The following is a 24,996-nucleotide window of genomic DNA, read 5'->3' as shown; positions in this document are numbered from 1 at the left end:
AATTTGGACTTCAGTATACTAATTTTTAAAGCAAAATATGCATTAAATACTACCATGTTTGATTTGTATTGCAAATGTTTTCAAGAGACTAAAATGCATCATATACATATGAACTAATCATTTATAAATAGAATTTTTTTCCAAATTCTTCTTCCTACGACAGCAGACTGAAACACAAGGCTTACATGATTCATCTCCATTCAAAGGGAGACTATGAAAACTTCACCGGCCGAGACCTGGTAACGTGCTAATGCTGTCGCTCCCTCAGAGCCTAAGGGAGAAACCTCCTGTGGCCAGGGGAAGAGAATAACACTGAGAAGCAAATGAAATTCCTGCAGATAGGAGGCAGAGGCAGGACGCTGGAGACCAAGGCAAGTGGCAAAAGCCAGTGCCAAGGACGGAGCCACAGGCTCCAGCAAGACCGCCCTGCTAGCCAATCACACTTTGCTTTTGGATCTGGTGTGAAATGGTTTCCATCAATAACAAGACTGCTCACACATGACTCACTGATGTGAGGTTGTGCGATGGCAGAACCCTGGTGGGGAAGAACTCTGTCAATGGTGCACAGCAACCCCTCTTAGACAGCAGCAATAGCCTCAGTGCTGTTCTCAAAGGCCACAGGTGAAGGCTAGACCAGCTACACTCGATTCCTGTCAAACTCAGACAAAACAGACAGGACACATGACACACAGTGAAACACATTACCTGTCTACTGATTGCCACTTCCAGTTCAGGGTAACCTGCCTTGTCCAGGAGAATGTTCGGGAAGAGATCCTCAATCAAACTCAAAAATAAAGGTTCATCCTCATCGATCTAAGAAAGGAAAGTAAGGGAAATGAGAACAATGATTGCAGCACAATCATAGGATAAACAGATAAAATGAAAATGCCCAACACAGTCCACGTTATGTCATACCAGCCATTAAAATGAAAGTCACTTGCATCAAACTTGAGTGACTATTTCTTCATCTTTCAATTACACTTTTAAAAATTAAGGTGAGACAAGAAAAGAAAAAAAATTACAGGATAAGAGAGGGGGCAGGGGGAAAGGGGAAGAAATGACCCAAACATTGTATGCACATATGAATAAAAGAAAAAAAATCAAAGGAAAGAAAATACTAACTACATGACAACTTTTCCATAAAATATAAAGTTCAGAGGACAATGTAGTCTATAATTCCTAATTTAAACTAAAAAGAATTTTTTTTAATGAGTGATAGTACAAAATTCATGAACCGGAATGTGGTTCATACTTCTATTTTGAGATATATCATTTTGTTATCCTGTATATAGAACCATTGATATAAGACACAGACTATCAGTATATACTATAAGAGCAAAATTATTATATGTTTGTAAAATGTAATACAACCTGGTACCAGGCTCTATAGAGTGCAAAGAAGACAAGATTTTTGCTCTATAACACAAAAGTAATTTAAAATATTCAGAACCTTAATGTGGATTTTTTAATCCAAAAATGATTCTAAAAATTTAATTAGAATAGACATATTTTAGACTAGATAGGAGTCATTACAAAAGGAACTTCTAAAAAAGTATAATTTAAAGCCATACTTTGCCAACACTTTATCTGATAATTAGGCTCTTAAAATGAGCATTTTAAACAAATATTTCAGAATCTCACTTGTGCTTAATTAGTTGAGCTAATATTTAAGCAGGTGGAACATTTCCATCTGTGAATCTTACCAGTTTAGAAAGATTCATGTCACGTAGCACACGCATGACGATTGTGGATTCTGTATCCATGGGGTTGGCTCTTTTTGCTGCCCCCAATGTCCGCAGAACTGACAGAATGTTACGCAGACCAAAGTCATAATGGACCTGAAAAATGTGAGACACTGTGCTTATTTTAATATTAACCTAGCCCTAGAAACTATATGAATTTGACTTTGATGGAAGACACATTCACAAGAATGAATCAATGCTGATTTCTCTTAAACAGTAGAGTGAGAGAATTCTTTTTTCTTCTTTTATTTTTTTCTTGGCAGTACTGAGGTTTGAACTCAGGGCCTCACACTGGCTTGGCAGGCACTTTACCACCTGAGTCATTCACCAGCCATGATTTCTTTATTGATAGGCTTTTTGAGCAAATCAAGAATATCCAAGAGTCCTTCCATGTACCATCATGAGCTTAAAACTTTAGATCAGAAGTAAAAAATGTATCTAGATAAGGAAAAGGGACACATCTCTTCTTGCAGTTGTAGACATAACCTTAAACTTTCTTTCTAATCATTCATACATATGAAAATTATTCATATCTCTAAAGATAACAGTCAGAACCAGAATTAAATTGGGATACTTTACACACAGACACACACACACACACACAAAACTTTCCACTAATAAGTAAGGGGTCTTGAAGAGAAAGAAAGCAGTTACACTGGAGGATTACCTGAAGGAGGAATAACAGGGTCAAATCTGAAAGTCAAGCCCTTAGCTTGGTCTTTGGTATACATTTATAAAAGCTCAATCATACCAAATGTTAGCATATATAAATCCAATTATTCTACACAGAAGACGGAAATGGAGGGGTCACAGTTGGAGAATAACCTGGGCAAAAACCATTAGTGAAACCTATCTCAAAAAGCAAGCTGGTTGTGGTGATGGTACATGCACATAATCCCAGGCCAAAGTGAGAGACCCTATCCAAAAATAAACTAAAGCAAAATAGATGGGAACATGGTTCAAGTGTTAAAGCATTTGCCTAGTAAGATTAAGGCCTGAGTTTAAACTCCAGTACTGCCAAAAAAAAAAAAAAAAAAAGCTATTATCTAACCACTGTGGGAAGCAGTATGGCAGTTCTAAAAATTACAAATAGACCTACCATATGACCCAGAAATCCCACTTCTGATACATTGGTCAGATATTTGCACAGCCAAGTTCCTGGTAGCACTATTCATAATAGCCAAAAGATAGAAGCAACCAAATGTCCATAAGTAGATGAGTGAATAAACAAAATACAGTCTTTATATATGATGGAATTGCATTTAGCCGTGAAAAGAAGGACTCCCATGCCATATCATAGATGAATTAGAAGACATTATGCTAAGTAAAATATGTCACCCACAAGAAGACAAATACTGTATGGTTTAATTTATAGATGGGGCCTAGTCAAATTAATAGAAACAGAGCATCATGGAGCTTACAAGGGGTTGTGAAGAGGACAAGAAGGAAGTTGTGGTATAACAGGTACCAAGTTTCAGTCTTTCAAGATGAAAAACAATGAAAGAGTCTGGAGATCTGTGTCCCAGCATTGGGAATACACTTAACACTACTGAGTTGTACACTCAATAGCAGTTAACATGCTGAATTTGATGTTATATATTTTCATCCAATAAAAGAAACCTATGGAGGAAAAAATAGTTATCTGCTAGTTGGGAGTAGGGTGCCTCAACTCAGTACTAGTCATGTGGAAGATGGAGCACATGTAGACATTCAGGTTGAGTTTCTGCCTTTAAGGAATGGCTTGAAAGTGCAGGTGGAAGAAATTAATCAAGGAAAGCTTCCTATCAGAACTGGATTTGGAGTTGAACATGTGATCATGAAGGAAGGGTTCCACGATGTTCAACAAAACATCCACTCCATGGTCAGGATCAGAGGGTTCTGTGTGTGGCTAAACACTCACAGGGAAGAACTTCTGAGTAGGAATGTGACTTGGTTGGACCTGTGAGTTTAAAAACAATCTGGACAGGACACAGGTAACAGTTACATGTCAGAAATGTTGTTCACGTTATATTGCTACAATTTTTGAAATGTGTCATGATTTAACTATGCTTTTAGCAATTTTTACTTATACATGTTAATGTCTGCCTCCATCATGCCCTTGTATGATCTTATCCTCTTTAGTGTGAGGGGGGTGTGTCTAGGAATTGCTTCCAACAGACAAAACACAGCAGAGAAGACAGGTTTATGTGATTACATATGTATGATTATGTGATCATATTATATAAGATTGGAGCACTTATCTTACTGGAACCTCTTTCCTTGCTGACTTTGAGAAAGCCAGTAGCCATGTTGGAGAACCCCATGTAGCAATGAACTACATACTACAGTGTGCAGTACTGAAGGTAGCCACAAGCCAAGAGCCAGCAGAATACCGAATACCTCAGCTTACAACTTCAAGGAACAGCATTCTCCCAACAATCTGAGTGAGTTTAGAAGGAGATTACTCCCTAGTTAAGGATCAGATGAACCAGCAGCCCTGGCCAATACCTTGACTGCAGCCTTGTCAGACACTGCACAGGCCCCAGCTACACTGACTTCTGACACACGGATGCTGTGAAATAATTTGTATTGTTTATGGTACAATTATTGTGCAACAACAGATAATACAGATGAAATATATGATTATTGTCATGTCTTCTAACTATAGAATCTCAAAATGCCCAAACCTGTTTTTACCCCAAATACTAGAGGAAAATATCAAGAGGGTGACAGCAGGCAGTCAGCAAAGGTTGGCCCAATACTTGAGTGAGCTTAGGAGTGAGAAGAATCAATGATTAAGAGGTTCCTGAAAACTGTGACAACACATAGCACATATTAGGATTAATGTATAGGTGGTAAAAGTGGCAAACATTAATAACCTTAGTCCTTTGGCTCATAAACCAGTTTGAACAATATTCATTTCCATATTATAAGTATTAATTTTTTCAAATGTACTTCTAACTGAAGCTGTGCAGACAAAACCAGTTTTGTAATAATACACTTTTAAAATCAATAAAGCACTTTGTCAATAACTCTAGGCTACAATTTTTCAAACTAAACATGGCACTCAATAGAAAGATGAAACATCTCTCATCTATAGAGACCTTCAGAACAGCACACCTGCTTAGAAAGCTGCTCCTCACACAGCTTGTAGAGTGTGAAAAACTTCCTGGCCAGAACAATGTTGTCAATGAATCCACAACTGGCCAATTTCACCCATATGATAATCTGACGGTCAGGGACCATCATGGCCACAGAGCGGAAGTTAATCTTCAAGTTTTCTGGGAGTTCCTGCCTCCCTGCATAGCCAGGATTCTAAATAGAAAAAAAAACCCAAAGATGAATGATATGTTCTTAGGGCAACAAGGACACATTGGCATGATATTAAAAGATTCATTATGTGTACACCACAAACCTGGAATAACAACTGGAGAACTTATTTACATATCTCATTTTTACCTGGCCAGACCAAGTCATGAGTTATTAATAGGAGCTTTGTTTAACACCAAAGTCTTTCAAACAGGAATGGAAATTACAATCCCAATTTCCATTGATGGAACATGGGTGACACATGACCATTGAGAGGCATAAAGATGGTGATAAGAAAGCTGAACTTTAGTGGCTTTTCTAGTGGTTCCTTACCATGGTTAGAAAAAGTCCAAATTCCGGGTTCATCATCACATTATCTCCATCAGTAAAAATAAAAGATTTTTTATGCTCCTTTTTACATGTGAGAATAATGGAAATTTGTTGGGCTGCCACAGACAGAACTGGTAGATCAATTCGGTTAAACTCATCAAAACAACCCCAGGAACCAGACTGTGCCAACCCTTAGGAAGGAAATTAAATAGAAAATCCAATTAGTATATAATTTTGGAAAGCCAAGGTGAAGGACATTATGCAGCTGCCAAAACAAGCCTAAGATAGGTTTACTCAAGAATGAAGTTGGACCACAAAAAAAGAGATGGCGGAGTGGCTCAAGTTGCAGAGCATCTGCCTAGCAAGGGTGAGGCTCTGAGTTCATGCCCCAGTCCTGCCACAAAAAAAATTCAAAGAAAATGAAGTTGGGTAAATAGATGGTACATCAAGTAGTTCAAATTAGCTTACAATTTGGCAATTGATCTGTAAACATCCAACCTACATTAATAAAGGAATGTTACAAAAGGCAAGTGATACTACCATTTAGTCCACACACACTGGTAGGATTCATGATTACTCCAATAAGTTTTACAAAGCTGAAAAATGGTTCTAAAATGTAGCCACCTGTTGAAAAAAATCCTCTTTTTATGGTGCTCATGATTAAAACCCAGGACCTCACACAAGCTAAGAAAGTGTTTTACCACTAAGCTATACCACCAACTCTGATGATATTTTAAATGTGAAATTTGAAATTTCTCATAAATTAAATAAATCTTACCTTTGAATATCCGTCCAAGTCCTCGGAAGTCCATCTGGTCTGAGCAGTTGAAAACTACAACATATTTCCCAAGACATCGTCCCATATCCTTGGTGGTTTCTGTCTTGCCTGTTCCTGCAGGTCCGGCGGGAGCTCCCCCCATGCTCATCCCCAGAGCTTGAGCCAATGTGATGTAGCACCTGAGAGTAGAGACATCATTGGAACCATCCCATTAGCATGTGAGAGATACTCCAAGACATCACAAAGAGATGATTAAAAAGACAGAGAATCTGGGCCATTTTCCATAAGGAATATTCCAAAAGCCACATCCTAAAATAAACTGTCTTTACAGACACTAAGGTACATTGAACTTTGCAGGAGATAGTCTCTGGTCAAGTAAGTTTAAAATCTCTTAAAATTTTTAAACAGGTTCTGTTACTGCTCAATTTTTTCAGGCTCTTGTTTCCTAGACATCTATCTATATCTAAAGGATAATAGTCACTCAACCTCACTAATATCAGGGAAATGTAAATTAAAGCCACTCTATGATATCAGCCCCCACCTTTTAAGATGGCTACTAGTAAAAAGACAAGAAATTACAAACAGTGAAGAGAGAGTGAGGAAGGTAACATTTGCCCTCTGTTGGTGAGAATGTTAACTAGGTGTAGCCATTATGGAAAATAGCATGAAGTTTCCTAAAGAAATTAAAAACTAAAATTGCCTTACGTCCCATCAACCTCTTCTGGGTACAGACCCAAATGAAATGAAATAATGCCCTCATAAAGATGTCTGCACTGCTGTGTTCATTGCAGAATGGTTGGCAATAGCCAAGAAATGACCCAACTGCCTGTCAGGGGGCAAATGGGGTTTTATAAAACATGATATGTTTTACACAATGGAACATTATTCAGCCTTTAAAAAGAAGAAGATCCTGCCATTTGCCACACAAGAATGGACCTAGAGAATATTTTGCTAAGTAAACAGACACAGAAAGACAAATAGTATATGATCTCACATTTGAAATGCAGAAAAAATATGGATGATGCAGAGAATCAAACAGTGGTTGCCAGAGACAGGGGGGACTGAGGAAATAAGGAGATGTAAGTCAGAGGATACAATGTATCAGTTAAAGAAGATGAATGAGTCTAGAGAACTAATTTACAACATGAAGGTTACAGTTCATAAAACTGTATTGTATTAGAGATCATAGTTAAATAAGTAGAATTAGCTGCTCTTGTCACCAAAAAAAGTAACCATGTGAACTGATAAACACGTTAATTTGCTTAACTATAATAATCATTTCACTATGTGTATCATCTATTGCATCATATTAGGAACCTCAAGTGTACATAGTACAATTTGTTTTAAAAGCATAAATAAATAAGCCAGGTAAGGCTATGTATACCTATAAATTCCAGCACACAGGAGTCAGAGGCAGGAGGATCTTGAGTTTGAGACCAATCTGGACTACCTAGTAAGTTCAAGTACAACCTGAGCTATAGTGAGACCATTTCAAAAAACCAAGGACTGGACAGGTAACTTAGTAATAGAGTGACTGCCTAGTATGCTCAAGGCCCAGAATTCAAACTCAGCACCACAAAGAAAGAAGCAGAAGAGCTGACAATTTGATTTATTTGGATTTAAATAACCCTATCTTGAATGTCTGTAGGCATCCATTAGGCACGCACATACCTTCCATCTCTTACTATGTGAAACTAGCAAATAACAGATTTGGTGAGAGAAAACAAGAATGCCTGTATGTGAAAAATTTTACCCTGAAAAAATGTGCTGATACATTAGTTGGTTCCCAGCACCACCTGCTGTTGTCAAAGAAGACAATTCATAAAGTGCTGCAGTATAAGAGTTTTCTTGTGTCTAAATACAAAGCATTCATTTGGACTTGAAAAAGATCTCAAAGGAAAGGAAGCCATTATCCAACAAAAGTGTGGGATGAACAGTGAGTACATTGGTCGGAGGTCTTCTGGGGTCTCTATTAGAAGTGGGTTCCTGAAAGGCAAGTCAATCGCTCAGCCCTGAATGTGTACAGAGCCTGGATAGAAGAGACGGAGACAGTCTGGGGATGAAATCAGGATGCCTGCTCTCGCTTCAATTCTGCCCTTCAACCAGAGGTCTAATTTCTTCCTTTGTACTTTTCCATCCCTTTAAGAGTGGCATTGAATAATAGCAGTCAACACAATGTGCTCCATGTACAATATCTCGTTAAATCACCAGAGAGCTCTGCAAAAGAAAAGTACTTTTTTTTTCCCATTTTTCAGAAGAGGAAAGAGGCTCACAGAGGTTGACTTTTCTTGGGATGACAGTGGGAGAGCTGAGACTTGAACTAGCCCACAGCTGCAAGTCAAGCACTCTCAGTGCTGGACCCTAGGACCAGTCCAGCCTCTCAGAGTAAGAAATAAATCTCTACCAACTCTGGTAGCTCACTGTTATCCTGCAAATCCTTTTTGTACCTGAGGACAGTAGGTTTTACAATTAAAGAAACAGCAAATTGTTAAGTTAAAAGAAATCACCCCCACATGCAGGAAAAGTGGAGTGAGCATGCTAGGAGACCCACCCTTTAGTTTCTCTGCTGTAGTGAGGGGGGGAACAGGGGGACTTAGTCAAAAATGGGAAGTCACGTGGACAAGCACAGATCTGTCATAGTATCTCTGTGCTCGTGCTTACAAGACTTTCTCCAGAACATTCTATAGGTTTGTGTACTCCCTCGGTTCTCAGCTCTCCTTTCCGATCTCTTCCCCTTAGCAAGTTTCAAAAATGTTTCCCTTCATGAGCCAGGTTTGACCTTTGTGTTTCAGTGCCTGTTTACAGCCCTGGTATAGTCTCCCACCTCCCCGTGAGACTGTTGTAAGCCCTGTGCTGTCAGGAACAGGGTCTAGTTGACAGTTGTATTCCCAACTCCTTACCTCACCCTTGGCTCCCTGTACTCCATGAACTCTTGTCAAATAAATGGCTGATACTGATCCAGCTATTCACTTTTATCTGGTTCCCTCTGACCCAACACCTACTGGAACTAGAGATACAGAATGTGACCATGATACCAAATGAACAACTGAACCCAAAGCCCAGGTCTCATTTGTACCTGGTTTAGCAAAATCTGTGACTATCGCTGGTATTAAGTATTCATAGTACTATAGACGCATTTTATCACATGTAAACCAGAAGAACCTTCAGCTCCTATTGATTCTAAAATGCTCAAAATCTTCCCAAGACATTGATGGTGTGCGTATTCTGTTAAGAACTTGGTTAATTAGACATGCTTAAGAAGAAACAAAAGGAAGGGTGCTACAGAATGTGTGTTAAGTGATTGAAAAAAGCAAAGGTCATAACAAAAATAATGACTAACATTTACTCTGTGCCTGGGCCCTCTTCTGGGTACTTATAAGCCCCCATGGCACTTTCGTTTTCTGAAGTTTCCATTACTGAGGTCAACTTCAGTCCAAAAATATTAAATGGGTATTTTGAGAGAGACAGAGAGTCACACAACTTTAAGTACAATAAATTCATTTTTCATTAGTTATTGTTAATCTCTTACTGTGCTTAATTTATAAATTTCATCGTCAGTATGTATGTATTTATAGGAAAACCCTAAAACACATATATGGTGTTTGATACTACCTGTGACGTCAGGCATTCACTGCAAGTCTTGGAACATACCCCCACAATTAAAGAAGGACTCTTATACATGGCTTCTAGTCCACACATTTTACAAAAGAAAGAAATGAAAGATGTTAGGTTTCTGGCCCAAGACTACACAGCTGCTAAGAGCAGAGTTGCAAAGTCACAGAAGCTGTGAGAATATGTCCAGGGAAGACACACATTGTTAGGCCTGTCCAGACTTCTTACCAAGAAGATAAGATGACTCTATCAGTCCCAGAGTTCCTCTGCCCTCTGCCTTAGGTGACAGCAATAGTAAAGATAATCTCAGTCTCCTCTGAGTGTGCTCAGCACTGGTTTAAAAATCACCTTGAGTTTTGGAGAGAAGTGTTTTTCCACAGTATGAGGCTGCTTGGCCATCTGAAATGTCAACATCTCTGTCCATGTGACAATGAGCTCCCCAGAGTCTAGAGAGCTACCACAGCTCAGATCAGATAGCAAGAGGCTGACAACAACCATGTCAGAACTTCCAGCATCAAACTCTTATAAAGTAATCATTTTAAATAAGGATTTTTGTTTGTTTGTTTGTTAAAGAGCAGCAATCTTACAATGAATCCCATGTCTCACCTCTTACAATCAAGCTAGCTAAAGAAGAATCATTCAGTGGACGTTTTGGATGAAAGAAACTTTATAACCACCTCTACTTTCATACTTATAAATACTTGTTTTGCTTTCAAAGTTCTCAGGTTTTTATCATTAAAGAATCAAGTTGCAGAAAAGGTTATAAACTATGACATTTATATATGAAAATTAGAATTGTGACATATAAGCATCCCAAATTCGCAGAGGGACAAAAAAAATGAGAGAGAAAGCAAAAAAAGAGAGAGAGAGGCTTCAAGAGTGCTCTAAGGGTTTCTGGCTTGAGCAACTGGAAGGTAACATTGTCATAAATTTCCAAGATTAGGACTAGGGGGCCCATTATTCTAACTATCACATTTTCCCCTACCACTGGGATTAAGTGGACTGGCTGTTTACTAAAATGAAGAAGATGATAAGACTGGGTTTATGGGGAATGATCAAACATGGAACTTGGTTGAATATCCTATAAGCATCCATGCAAGCATGTCATGCAGACAGGTGAAAAATGTGTCTGTAATTCAGGAAAGAAGCCTGGGTGGATGCAGAGACTAGGGCTAACATCTAAATAGTATTTAAGGTCATGTGAGCTCACAAATGGAATGAGTGTAGATGGAGGAAAGAGCCCGACCTGTTCCATGTTTAAAGGTCAGGAAGATGGAGAGGAACCAGCAGGAGCAGCTATGAAAGGATGACCAGACCAGCAGGAGGAACCAAGTGAGTGTGGTGTCCTGGGAGTCATGTGAAGGAACTACATCAAAAAGAAGAGAAGGACCAATTGTGTCAGTGTTGCTGATTAGTCAAGGAATGCCAGGTCCAGACCTGAAAATCTGAAGATGTAGGTGAACTTCACAAGAACTGTTTCGGCAGAACAATAAAGGAAATGTGATGGTAGCAATAATGGCCCCCCAAAATGCCCATGTTCTAATCCCAGGAACTGCAAACGTGTTGCTTTATATGGCTAATGGGTCTTTGAAGATGTTACTAATACAAGGGCCTTAGGGTGGAAAGATTATTCTGTATGGCCCAGTGCATCCAGTTTGATCTCATGAGTCCTCAAAAGGGGAAGCCAGAGGTAGAACAGTGAGTCAGAGATGTGAAATGGAAGGAGAAGAGGCTGGAAAGCATGAAAGGAATCCACCACCATTTCTGGCTTTGAAGACACAGAAAGGAAATCATGAGTCAAGGAAGGTGATAGCTCAGGGGAAGGAAGGAAGGGAGGGAGGGAGGGAAGAAAGGAGAGAGAGGAAGGATCTAGGTTCTACAACAAGGAAATTCTGCCAATAACCTGAAAGAGAAGAAAACAGACTCACCCTAGAGTTTCCCAGACCCTCTGACCCTGACTGTGGCCCAGTGAGACATAACTTTGTCGATTTCTGATGTACACAAATGTAACAATAATATATTTGTGTTGTTTAAACTTCTAAACTGGTGGTGACTTGCTATGGTAGCAATAGAAAATTAACACTGAGAGTCTGAACGAAGTAAGTTCAAGACAAACGAGGTGGAAAGAAATTATATTTTAGAGGAATATTGTTGGGAACCCAGAAATGGGAAGGAAACTGGAGGGTCACAGAGGGTTGTATTTAAAGAGCAATTGCAGCCTGTTGTGTATTGACAAGAATGAATTGGTAGAGAGTGGACACTACCAATGCTCCCAGAGAAGAAATCCTGGTATCCAGTGTTGGTGCTGGCTCTGGATGGCAGTGCAGACCAGCCACACAGAAAATAGGAGATCAAGAGACAGCATAAAGACAGGTGCCTGGGTAATGGACATGAGATGCTAGAGGCAGACATGAGCATTTACCTCCTCAATCAAATAAAAAAGGGGAACAAGGCCTTGGGGGAAAAAGAAGGAAGTGGTGGAGCTTCTAAGAGAAGAGGTGGGGGTAAACGCCCAGCATTTCAAGGGAAATTGCTAATGGGAACTCTTCACATTTTTTAAACTAATATCATTTTAATTGACAAATTATGATTGTGTTTATTCTGGGGTACAATATGATACTCTTCTACAGGCATGCAATGTAGATTGGTTAAGATATGATTTAATAATTAAATGATAAAATTATTTAGCAAAATGGCCACAATAAGAATTCAGTGCATCCCTGAACAGAGAATATACGATGTGGCTGACATCACCAAGATCGAATTAGGCTAAATGAGGTACTGAGTTCTAGTCCTGGATGGGGCGCCTTGGAAACAGATGAGACGGAGTCCAAAGAGTGCAATGGGAGCTCAGGCTGTCAAAACCAGTAAGTGATAAACAAAGGGCAGAAGTGACAACTCCCTGTCCTCTGACACTGCGATGTGGCTGCTTTCACCTGTGTTGCTACCCAATTTACTAAATTTCTTTCCCACTAACAAACCATCTTAACTATCTCTCTGCAAGAACAAGGCTGAAGTTACTAAAGTAGCCTTCAAGGCCTACTGTGAAATGCACCTAGTGAAACACAGTAATTAACTCCCTTTCTTGCCCATTCAGTGTCCACAGATGCATTTATATTTTGCCTCTATAGGACTGAAGGCAAAGGAAACCTATCTGTTTCAACCACAGTACTAAATTCCATGCAAAGACACAGGTGCAAAGCTAGAAATGCTGACTTTCAAAAGCTTTGGTATAAAAGTCTTTAAACCCTACAGAGACATTAAGCAAAAAAACCCGAGCAACTAGAGGGAGGGGGGGAAAGGGCTGTTGAATCACAGACTCCTTCCATCACCTGTCTGTGAGTGGAGTTATGACAAGCCTGTCAGTGCAGCCTAAAAATTCATTCTGATATATGAAAGCCACATCTGTGATGTGAATCATCATCTTGTCAGAATCTTCGTTAAAATAAAATCTGCACTGTTTCAGCCACTCAAAGTCCGTCGGGCTCTTGACATGCATGTGACACTGGAATGCAAAAGGTATATATTAAAACTGAGACCAGAATCATTTTTGAACGCACACATTAGCATTTATGCAGATCATACAGCCAAGGAAATGGAACACAAAGACTCCCCAATTATGTTAGAAACATCAATTGTATCATTTTCTAACCCGTTCACTTACTAATCAACAAAAAAGAAACTTTAGAAGATATGAGAAGAGGAAAAACCAACTGAAATAAATATGCTCCTCCAATTTAAATGGCATTGTATACTGCAATAAGACTCATTTCTTTCTTTTTTTTTTTTGTGCGGTATTGGAGCTTGAACTCAGGGCCTACACCTTTAGCCACTCTGCCAGCCCTTTTATTTGATGGATTTTTTTGAGATAGGGTCTCGTGAACTATTGCCCAGGCTGGCTTTGAACTGTGATCCTCCTGATCTCTGCCTCCTGAGTAGCTAGGATTACAGGTGTGAGACCCTGGCACCAAGCTAGACTCGTTTCTTATATTTCACCCTGAAATGCCCAATATCAACACAACCAATGAAAAACATGTTATGGCATGAAAAAAAAGAGCTAAACAATCTCATTAGCAAAAAGGCAACTCTTCAAATTATGACAAAGTATACTGTGAGGTTTTTTTTTAATGCATTAATTATTTTCCTATGAATTTGCAGCAGGCCAAAATTTCTAACATCTAAATGGCTGGTTACTGCCCAAAATTTTAAGCCATTGTAATCATTGTTCTTTGACAAATAAGAAATCTGAAATTACCCTGAGTCCTTTATTTCTCAGGGAGGCAAACAGTGTGCTTAACTATTAAGAGAGGAGATTAACACAAAATAGGTTGAATGTGCTGCCTTTTATTTCCATTACATCAGGACCATCTTTCATAATCTTTTTTACATAATGGGGTTGAGACACAATCCAGAAAATTACTGAGAAATTTAGAGCTTCTTGCCTCTTATCAATGTTGTATTTTACAGTAGAGGATAAATTTCATTTTCTTTCTCATTTCTCATTTTCTATATCTACTGAGCTCTCTGTTTTTTCCACCTTATTTTCTCTTTAAAGGCAAAAATCTGCATGACAAGTGAATGTCACAAGCTATGTTAAGACTGTTTTGCAAGTACTGTGCATACATGTATGTAAATGTAAAAATGATACCTGTTGAAACTATTCCAGGAATGGAGGGAGAAGGAGAGGATAAATTCAAGTATGATATATTTGACACATGGTAAGAACTTTTGCAAATGCCACAATGCACCCCCACTCAACACAACAATAAAAAAGACTGTTCTGCAATCAATGATGTAGTGTAACAACACTTGTTAAAGACATGATTTAGCAAAAGTCCTAAACAGTTCTTACTACCAATATTAGTCATAATTTTTGCAGCAAGAAACGAGTAATCTTCAACCAATAACTACATGGGGCACAAGACAAATAAAAGCTTTTCAGGATACTACATGACATGTTAGCATTTAAAACAATCACATAAAGAACACTATAATAAAGTCTAATTGCCTGGATAATATAGATCATCAAAATACAACTGAAATTTGGGTTCAAGTTTGAAAAGAAAGTCTGACAAGAGCATGAAGATAACTCTGCCTGAATTTAACCTTTCCCTGGAATTCACGCAAACTAATTTCAGTAGGCAAACATGGATGGTGCCTAGTGTTTGCATTGTTGTATATACCACAGCATTTATAAAGAATTTACCAGGTCATCAAAGATATCCCTTTGGTGCACATGAATAGTAATCAACGTCTCGTATTTAACCCGTTCCACAGGACTCAAATCCTTTGTGGTAATGTCGATCAGTGTGTTTAGTAACTCCAGGAAAGACTGATTGGTTTTTTGCATGATTTTTTTGTCATATTTGGCATTTCTAAGGGCTTCTTCTGAATCCCGTGTCCATATCATTTGAATTCCTAATAATCCAACCTTGTGAAAATAAAGACTTTATGAGTATGTAAATTTATGTATTTAAATAGAAATCACAGCACAATGAATAATCATAATTATGATGTATATAGAAAACCTTGATTGCATCAACTTGATACCTTATTTCAAAGCCCATGGAAACTCTGTATTAGTTACCTAGTGTTTAAATATGTGAAGCATTACGGTGTGTCTACAATTTTTTTCTTATTAAGTCATTTATGTCTAAGTATCATTTCTTCTTAGATAGACCTTAGGTTACTTATAAGTAAAGAATACATCTTAAACTGGCTTTATCCAACTAACACAACGTTTGTACACAGTACTCACAAAATCTTTATTGATCACAATGACTAAGAAAACATTGTTCCCTGAATTTTAATCTGGAAATACAGTTTTTGTTTTTATAGTAAAGTGTCCCTTTAATACATTTTACAATTTATGCACATCATTATGTGAGGAAATTAGGTAGGAGAAAAACTGTTTTGAGTTAAAGAAAATATGTCAAGTATTTCTGCAACCCAAATGTATATTTAAGCCTATTGTATAAATATGTGTATTTAGGTATATATATAGGTATATATAGGTAAATATATATCTAAATACACATATATCTATATATAGATATGTCAGTTTATATATAGATATGTCCAAATAATCTGTAGTTGAAATCTTTAAGCTAATCTATATGTAATAAATCCTTATGAAAATCAGAATGTTGGTCCAGAGTTAAATTATGTCATCTGTGAAGCTTGCAATGGACAGTATCTTAGATTTCAGATGACTACTTTATAAAAAAAAAAAAGTACTTAACACTTTCAATACACTGACCTGAGCAGGAAAGGAAGAAAGAAATTCAATCAATTGGAAACCCATTTCTTGAATATTTGCAGCTGCCTGCTGAATCACATGATGTAATGAAGACTGAGATTCCTCCAAAAGAGAATTAAGCCAGACTTCCACATTGCCCTCTGCCATCACAGGTTTGTCCAAATCAATTGACTCACCCTCTCGAGAAGAAATTGACAGAATTTGGTCATAGATCTATGTTAGAAGATAAAAAAAATATCGTTATATTTATATGAAAAGATAAGAAATAATTTTTGAGATTTCCTCATTCCCTTCTTGTCAATGTTATCCTTCCCACAAAATGTTAAGCTACAGGTTATAAAATATAAGGATAAACATGTCATAAGGTGATTTTTCAAAATGATGAAAAGTTAGCCAGGAAATCTAAAATGGAAACCTAAATCAATTTCAAATAATCAATAGAGATGAAACTTGTTTACTAAAAAGTACTTAATACAAATGTCATGATGAAACAGTCTCCCAGAAGAGATGGGACTCTCTAAGAGCGTGTAATTCCACACCACAAGATTTTTTTTTCTTTTATTCATATGTGCATACAATGTTTGGGTCATTTCTCCCCCCTTTCCCCCACCCCCTCCCTTACCTACTCCGCCCCCCTCTTCTCCCCGCCTACCCGCTAGCTACCAGGCAGAAAGTATTTTGCCCTTATCTCTAGTTTTGTTGAAGGGGGAGTATAAGCAATAATAGGAAGGAACAAGGGTTTTTGCTAGTTGAGATAAGGATAGCTATACAGGGAGTTGACTCACATTGTCCACACCACCGAACCAATGTGGTTTGCAATACACATGTGCATGGAAGTAAAGCTAAGATAGCTACCATTATCTCAAGCTAGCAAAGATGCTATATCTTATTATCTCTTACGTTTTCTCTTCAACAAGAGGGTAGAACAGGTTCTGCCTAGAAGTCGGGAGGCGGGGCAAACAATGTATACACATGTGAGTAAATGTAAAAACTATAAAATTTTAAAAAACAAAGAAAAAGATAAACTTCCATTTTTATGAAATAAAATAATGTTATGTTAAAAAAAATCATATGTGTCCTACTTCCCTACCCAATTTACACTGTTCATGACAGTTAAACAAAATACCACAAACTATGAATACCAGTGCTCATTGTTTCTGTTCCTCAGTTAAAAAAAAAAAGAATATTGTTCTTTAGTGTTGTGTTAATAAAATTCTCCTCAGTTTTAGACAGAAGTGATCTACCAAGAATCTAATGAATCTTAAGTTTAAGGGCTCCTCACTTACATAGACCCTTTCCAAGTTCATTAATATAATTTTGAATTTGTAGTTTTATAAAATTTAGGACCCACATTACCAGGATCTGCCACTTGGTTCCAGTAACCTTATGGCAGGAAAAAAAGAAAAACAAAATCAATACTATCTAAAGAAGTAATTGCTATGAACAGAGGCTAAAGACCTGTGAGCATTTAATCAGCAAATGAGGAAGCTTAAATTATCTTCAGTGTACAACTTGCACAGTGAGAAGCTTTGCTCTTAACCATGAAGTCCTAGTGATAGAACAGAAAGACTTATGCAAAACGTCAGCAAGTCTCCTAGTTAATTTGGTGCCTTTTATTCAACCCAAACTTTCAATACATCAAAAATACTGATTTCTACCATTGAACTTTCCTTCTTTGTACCCTCTGTCAGGCTTTGCTATAGCACTTCAACCTTTCCATCTTTATTCCCTTTCATTCCACCTCCTGCACTGCATGGGAGAATCTTTGTGAAACACAAATCAGGTTGCTGTCCTGCATAGAGGTCTCCCATGCTTTTCTGGATGCAGTGGAATTCTGTAGTGTGATGATCTGAGCCTTTTGGGTTGGGCCCACACCTCTTTCTTCCTTTGCTCAGCACTCCCTCTTGTGGGTTGAACTGTGTCCCACAAAAAAGATATGTGAGAGGTCTTATATTGTAGAACCTGTGAATGTGACATTATTTGAAAATACAGCCTTAACAGATGTGATCAAACTAAGATAAGGTCATAATGAATTAGGGTATTCTAATATGAAAAGGTGAACTTAAAAGAAGAGAGGAATTTAGACACAGGGGCACATAGAAAGAACAGTATGTGCAGACAAAAGCAGACACTGAAGTGGTAACTGTAAGCCAAAGAGCACCAGCAATTGTCAACAACCACCAGAAACTGAAGGAGGAATGAAAAAATTGTCCTTCAGAGCCTCCAATAGGAACCAACATTGCTACCATCTTATTCTGACTTCCAGCCTCCAGAACTGAGAGAGAACACATTTCTGTTGTTTTAAGCCTTAGAAATCCTAAGAAACTCTCCAGCACACCCACAGTTCAGACATCCTAGCAGCACATACCACCAGGCCATCACTTGTGCTTTCCTCCTAACCGGGCCATGCTTTCCCTCTTCATCTACCTGGTTATGTTCTACTCACTTCCAAAAACAATCAGTGTAAAATGACATTTTCTTGCAACTAACACACACACACACACCAGATTACAGCCCCAACAGGCATTTCCATCCTCTTTATGCTTAATTATCAACAATTTAATTGCTAAATTTCTCTTCAGTGTCACATGCTTAAAATGACTTCATTGGCCAGGTGCATGGTGGCTTATGCCTATAATCCCAGCTACTCAGAAGGAAATAGAGATCAAAAGGATCATGGTTTGAGGCCAGCCCAGGCAAAAAGTTAGCAAGACCCCATCTCAACCAATAAACTGGGCATGGTGGGGCCTTGTTGTGTCCCAGCTACACAGGAGGCCATGGGTAGGAGGATGGCAGTCCAAGGCCCTGGGCAAAAACACAAAGACACTACCTAAAAAATAACTAAATCAAAAAAAGGCTGACTCAAGTGGTAGACCACCTGCCTAGCAAACAGGAGGCCCTGAGTTCAAACCCTAGTACCCAGTACTGCCAAAAAAGAAATGATTTCAGGTCCTCAGAACCCAGGACCAGCTTCATTGTCACACGTAGCAAAGACCTTGATTATAATGACTACTGGCTCCTAACTGCTTACCGTGGCCCAGCTCCACCACAGCACTCACCACACTCTACAGGCTCCACTTGTTTACCTCTCTGTCTCCCTCTAGGGCATGAATTCCCTGTTCTTGGTAGATTCCATCATTAAACACAACATCTGGCACATGGCAGTTACCAAATAAACTAAGCTGCATGCTAGGATGAATAAATGAATGTTATTAAGGCTTTGTCTTTGGAACCAAAGGGCTGAACATGGTGTCAAAAGGGAAGGGTCTTTTTCCTAGGGACTTTAGGTGAAAGAATGAATTAGACAAAAATCTTTTGGAGCTGCTCAAATTTACTGTTCCCCAAATTGAATTACTTCTTTGGGGTCCCAAACAACTCTGTGATACTGTAAAAATCTTAGGAGTGTAAAAAAATAAAATAAAACAGTTTTAAGAAAGCATGCCAAATATTTCTGAAACCTGACAAAAACAATCAGATCACCACAGCAATTATGTTTAAAGGACTCTATGATGAGCAGTTGGCTTCTTTGTCGTCTTGGATTTCTAAATAGTTGACGTGGCCTGGAAAAGCATGAGTGCTATGCACAAATGTTCCTGTGGCTAGTGTTCACGATCACATTTAAACTATTATTTTCATTCAAACATACACCTCGTATACTAAGAACCCATAGGGTTGTGAAGGTAACTTTGTGCCCCAACGTTTGTTTTTAGTCACTGGCCAAGAGGTGGTAACGGGAAGTATTGATCTTCTGTAAGCATGGTATCAGAGAGCAACTTCATGGAGACATGTAAGTCTCTGAGACATGGTGAGTGCTGGCCAGCAACTAGAATTCCAGACCTTGTCATGGAACTTGACAGTTTTAATGTTGTCGAATACATTCAGCAAATGGGCTTGTATGGTGTGGGAGTCCGATGCCTGCCCCAGAATCTCCAGAAGGGCAGGATCCGAGACAAAGAAGAACCGAGGAAAGCAAACTCGTTTTTTCTCCAAGTACCTAAGTGGGAGGAAAAAGGTAAACTTTTATAATCACACAAAGCTGACCTTTCTAGACATAAGTAAACCTGGATGACAGAAGGAAGAAAGATTTGTGACAATCTCTGATTTTCCCACATATCTTAATGTTTTTTGTTAATTAACTGGTTTTGTCAAATTTCATTCCATATTCTGATGGACAAGCTTTTTTTTTTTTAATTGGTGACAGAATTTCTTAATTTCTCACAAACAAGAACATTTTGTATCTCCTTTGTAGAGGATAGGATAACACACACACAGAGTGTTTTGTTTTGCTTTTACTATGTTTCCAAGCACAGCGAAAGACTCCATATTGCTGGGAGTGTACTTAAAAGAGAATTAAATAACCCACTATTACAGCAGAAGCAAAATCCAGACATAGATGAGCTCCATGAAAGGGTTCCTGCCTCCAGGAGTCAAAATTCCAGTAAACATTACTGTCATTGTTGTACCTTCAACAGCACGTTAGTTTCTAGATTTGCCTTATATTGTTATAATTCCTTGTGTTACAGTCATTTTTTTATTTATGGCTCTCCATCTTAATTTACTAGTTCTAATTATTATATCTGTTTTGTAGATTTTAGCTTTTTTAATTTTTTTAAAAAATTTATTGTGTCTTTTGTTGTTTTGTTTTGGTTTGATTTTTGATTTGGGTTTTGGTTTGGTATTTTTTTGTTTTTTTGGTGGTTGTTTGTTTTACTTTTTGAAGTAGGGTCTCTCTGAGCTATCCAGACTGATCTCTGCTCTCAAACTCCTGGGCTTCCAGTGATCCTCCTGCCTCAGAGTTTTACTAGTTATTTTAACATGAAGGTATTCTTAAATTTCTACCCTTCCCTTGTCATTTGTATTATTTCTTTGTTTCCTCTGTAAAATTGTGAGGAAACTTCCTGATATCAGAGCAACAGATTTCTCTTCCTGGGAATGTAGCTTTTACTTGATGATTTTCAGATCAGAAACCAGACCTGAAGGCAATCTCCCAGCGTGTATTTGGAACCATCCGGTGGTCCATAACTGACTACTGGACTGGTTTTGCTGAGGGGCATGTGCAGGCTGATGCAAGAGCTAAATTCATCAAGTCAAAAGAGGGCACTCTTTAAAAAAAAGAAAGAAAAGAGAAATTTGTGTACTGGAATGATGACAGAGAAGCCTGAATGTGTGGGTCGTAATTGTCCTCTCTCACTCTCACCCAATACTCTGAATAAAATATGCACTGCAAGCTGCTGTGAGCAATTGGTCTATTGACTTTGAGCAGGTGAAAATGTGCAACGCTGAAGCCTGTCTTCAAGGTGGAGAGGAAGCGGGGTGAAGACAGAGGCAGCTCAAGGAGTCTGTTTTCTTTTATCTCATTTTCTTTAAGTCTTATTTTTGTGGTAATGTTTAATTTTTATCAGCTTTTTACTTTTCTCCATTTAAAACTATTAACTTTATTATGTTAAAAATCCCAATCTCTCTTATCTGTATAATTTTGATTTTTGTTCTTCACATCTTCCCTAGTGATTCTTAGCCCTACTTGTTTTCCTCCTTGTAGTAGCCTGGTCATTCTGGTGAGGAACCAGGTCATGTTCTATCTAGTTAAGCCAGGCTGGAAGGAGGCATGTGGAGTGTGCCAACCAAATCACTGGGATGGGGAGAAAAGACCATTTATCTTCTGTTTACATCTCAGGAATCCTTCCAATGTTGGTATTTTAACCAACACCCAGTCTGGCTCAGGTAACCTGAGTCCCTCAGTGCACAGGACAAGCTGGCTAGGACAGTCTTTCAGGGCACGATGACATGAGGATGTACACATAGGGAAATGTCATCTTGTGTCCCAGGGTAGCCAAGAGGACATGAATATTAAAGTTATGCATTCAGAATGAGTGTCTACCATAAAAGTCAATGTACACCTAGCTTATTTCTACTGAAGTGATTTTATTTTTATTAACCAAGGAGATAAAAACAAGGAAACATTGTAAGACACTTGGAATTCCCCAAGCCTGCATGTATGTTTGTGAGTGTGTTTATTTTTAGATATTACACAGAACACTCATTTCTGTATAATCATGACTGCTTATCAACATATACTATTTTATACAATTAGTATAATAAAATATTTTGATTGTACATATTTACCCAAGAAGACTGTCAGAAAAATAGATACATTAGTTTTAGAAGCAGGGACTATATGAGAATGTTTGCAAGACTATGTCCTCAGTCCAGCATCAGGAAAAATATTGCTAAGTATTCAGAGAGACTATGAGGCTTAAAGTCATCAATTTTATCTTTTCAAAAGCTTTAAGCATTAATTAAGTTTTAGTAAAATAACATAAATTTGGCTTATGCTACCAACTCTCCCTGTTCCTTTTGTCCCTAGCATTCCAAGAGCTTTCAAAGAACCTGTAAACTTACCCAGTAAGGGATTTCTGGCATATTTCCAACTGGTCCAACAAGTGTGGTAATAGCTGCCCCATGGTTTCATCCCCAACACAACACTGAACCACATTTGGCATTTCATGAGCCCGGGTCATGATCTTCATCCAAGATTTATCTATATTGGAAAAGCGCTTGGCTTCCTGTAAGAATGAGGTGACAAAGCACATTTGGACCCATCTGTCATCTGAAAGATGGAGCCTCTTCACATGTCTCCAGCTGAGGTCAAAGTTCTAACCAGGCAAGAAACCCAAGCCATGTGTGAGTGATGTCTGCATACTCCACTGAAGTTCTTCTTGGGCCTTTTGAACCATATTGCCTCCTTTATTAAGTAAGAAACTTTAGCTTATCCTGGTACTTCAATAATAATATTGTACGGAATAACTGGGGTGGAAAGGACACTCCCAATTGTCTTCATGGGTCATCTCTAAACAGGTTCAGCTTTCTATTTTCAAGTTTTCTACACTGAGCATTGGGTTATTTGAGGATTTAAGAAGAAAACAAAAATTTTTAAATAATACAAATTTAATTCTAATTAACATTATAAAGCTTTTTTGGAGAAACAGAAATGTACAGATTATTTTGAGAGGGTAAGAATAACTTTTTCTTCCTTAAAACTTTCTATGTGTTACCAATGAGGAAGTGCTACTAAATATGAGAGCAAGAAACTCCACTTTGATCACAAGCATTCTGCGTGAAAGTTTCCATCAAGTCCAATCTTTGCTTTGGTTCTTTTCTACTTATGAAGAAGAAAAATGTGTACATACAAATATAAAAGCAGAAATCAATACATAAAATTTGAGTGTGTGGATACCTTTCTCTATTGACCAAAATATAGCCTACCTTATAATTGGTTAACATCTCTATCTTCTATAATTAAACTGAAAGCTAACCAAACAGAAAGCTATGAAACCTAAGTTAGGAGAACAGTCAACTCAAACAGATTGTTAAAATGTTATAATCTTACAAACAACTCCAGTTAAATGAATAAGAATTCTTGAGATTTGGTTGAAATGTCTTTTAACATCTCAGAATATGCCCCCATAAATACATGGTAAGATAAGTACAATTTGATGAGAAAAATACACTCAGTATCTTGAGGAAAAGGCCTTTTTGTTTTAGAGTATTTTTCCTGCAGATCACTACCCCTCAATTTTACAGTGCAGATATAATTGAGCATATTGTATAGTATCCATTATTTTAAAATGTCAGTAGTAAAAAAACAAATTACCCTACCCTTGTCAAGATAACTGTGCCATAATTCTACACTGTTCCAAATTCTACCTTAAATTATGAGAAGAAGCCTATCAGTTACACAAGAGATCATTCTTTGCTTTTTTAACCCTGAATTTCTTACCAAACATCACAGTTTCACAGCATTCTGGCTCTCTGATTGTCACTTCTCTCCTTTCTACAACTCCTCACTCCCTTTGAAGAATGACAACATTGGCCACAAAAACAAAAATATGGGGCAGGGGAAGGAGGGTCAACAGAGATTAGCACACTATTTCTTTCTTTGATTGGTTATTAGTTCTAAGATAGTTTTATAACAGAAAAATGTGATGAAATCATAAAGAACATTCCAAAACCTTGGGCAGCTGCTTGGCGATGTCTCCTCCTACAAAGACAGCTTCTAGATAAATCCACAAGTTTTGTACTGTCATCCAGTTCTCGATGATGTCAGTCGAGTTGGACAGGCACTGCACCCATTTTTGAATCTGGGCTTTGAATGGCATATTATACCTAAAATAAGAAATAGGTTCAACATTTTTGTATTGATGCTGTTTTCAAATTTAAAATGTTAGCTTTGAAGATTCCAAGATGGCAACTAGAGGGAGGAAGCAGACAGCATGCCTCCTAAAGTAAAATCTTGGAGAGACACTAGAGATACACCTTACAGGAAAAACCACCGAGAAGAGACAAAACTTTGACTCCTCCACACCCCCACCCCGCGCATAGCATCCCCACTTCACTTTAAACAGAGAAACCAGGAGGGCTCCCGCACCACTAGACACCAGCTCCCAGACCGCTTGGGGAGACACAGACCACAAGGTGAGCTAAGTGGCACATGGTACTCCCACAGGCAACCCTGGGACAGATCAGCATAGCCCCCTGGTCAGACCCACCCCCACCCAGGGAAAAAAGAAAAAAAAACTGAATAATAAGCAAAAACAACAAAAAAGACATGTAACAAAGAGGGCAGGGTGCCCTGAGCACCGAAGAGGGGGAGGGGGCAATACCCCATGGAACTGTAAATAAACAAGCCAGCCAGAGAAGGCAGGAGCAGCGGCATCCACTCAGCAACCAGGAGCGGGAAAGTTTGTAAAAGTGGCAGTGGGAGGAAAACTATGCAGGAGATGGGGGAAGATCCACTTCCCACATAAGCTGTAAATAAACAGGCAGGCCTGAGAAAGCAGGTGTAGCGTCACCTCCCCCAGTGTGCTTGGAAAGGGGAAAGCATGTAACAGTGGAGTTGCGCCCAGGAGAACTCTAAGTAAACAAAGCCAGCGGGGTTAGGTGAGTGTTAAGCTCATCCCTGAGATCTGCATAAATAAAGCCTCCAGCAA

At 38.4% G+C, this 24,996-nt stretch overlaps 1 protein-coding gene across 2 annotated transcripts in view; it reads right to left on the bottom strand.

Moving 5' to 3' along the window:
* Positions 1–24,996, bottom strand: part of Dnah5 (dynein axonemal heavy chain 5) — a 312,016-nt gene that overhangs the window by 126,913 nt on the left and 160,107 nt on the right. The window contains exons 30-40 of one of the 2 annotated variants that reach the window (XM_074077723.1): positions 24,019–24,172; positions 22,409–22,572; positions 19,847–20,003; positions 16,010–16,222; positions 14,957–15,181; positions 13,083–13,255; positions 6,139–6,317; positions 5,364–5,551; positions 4,842–5,036; positions 1,704–1,838; positions 706–813 (exon numbers count right to left, since the gene is read on the bottom strand). In XM_074077723.1, the coding sequence (XP_073933824.1) occupies positions 706–813; positions 1,704–1,838; positions 4,842–5,036; positions 5,364–5,551; positions 6,139–6,317; positions 13,083–13,255; positions 14,957–15,181; positions 16,010–16,222; positions 19,847–20,003; positions 22,409–22,572; positions 24,019–24,172 (1,891 nt within the window). The remainder of the gene's footprint in view (positions 1–705; positions 814–1,703; positions 1,839–4,841; positions 5,037–5,363; positions 5,552–6,138; positions 6,318–13,082; positions 13,256–14,956; positions 15,182–16,009; positions 16,223–19,846; positions 20,004–22,408; positions 22,573–24,018; positions 24,173–24,996) is intronic. The other variant, XM_074077724.1, reaches the window with a different exon arrangement.

This window comes from Castor canadensis, chromosome 6 (genome assembly GCF_047511655.1).
Source record: "Castor canadensis chromosome 6, mCasCan1.hap1v2, whole genome shotgun sequence".
NCBI classification, from domain to species: Eukaryota; Metazoa; Chordata; class Mammalia; order Rodentia; family Castoridae; genus Castor; species Castor canadensis.
The sequence above is the reverse complement of the archived record's forward strand: the minus strand, read 5'-3'. Positions and strand labels throughout refer to the sequence as shown.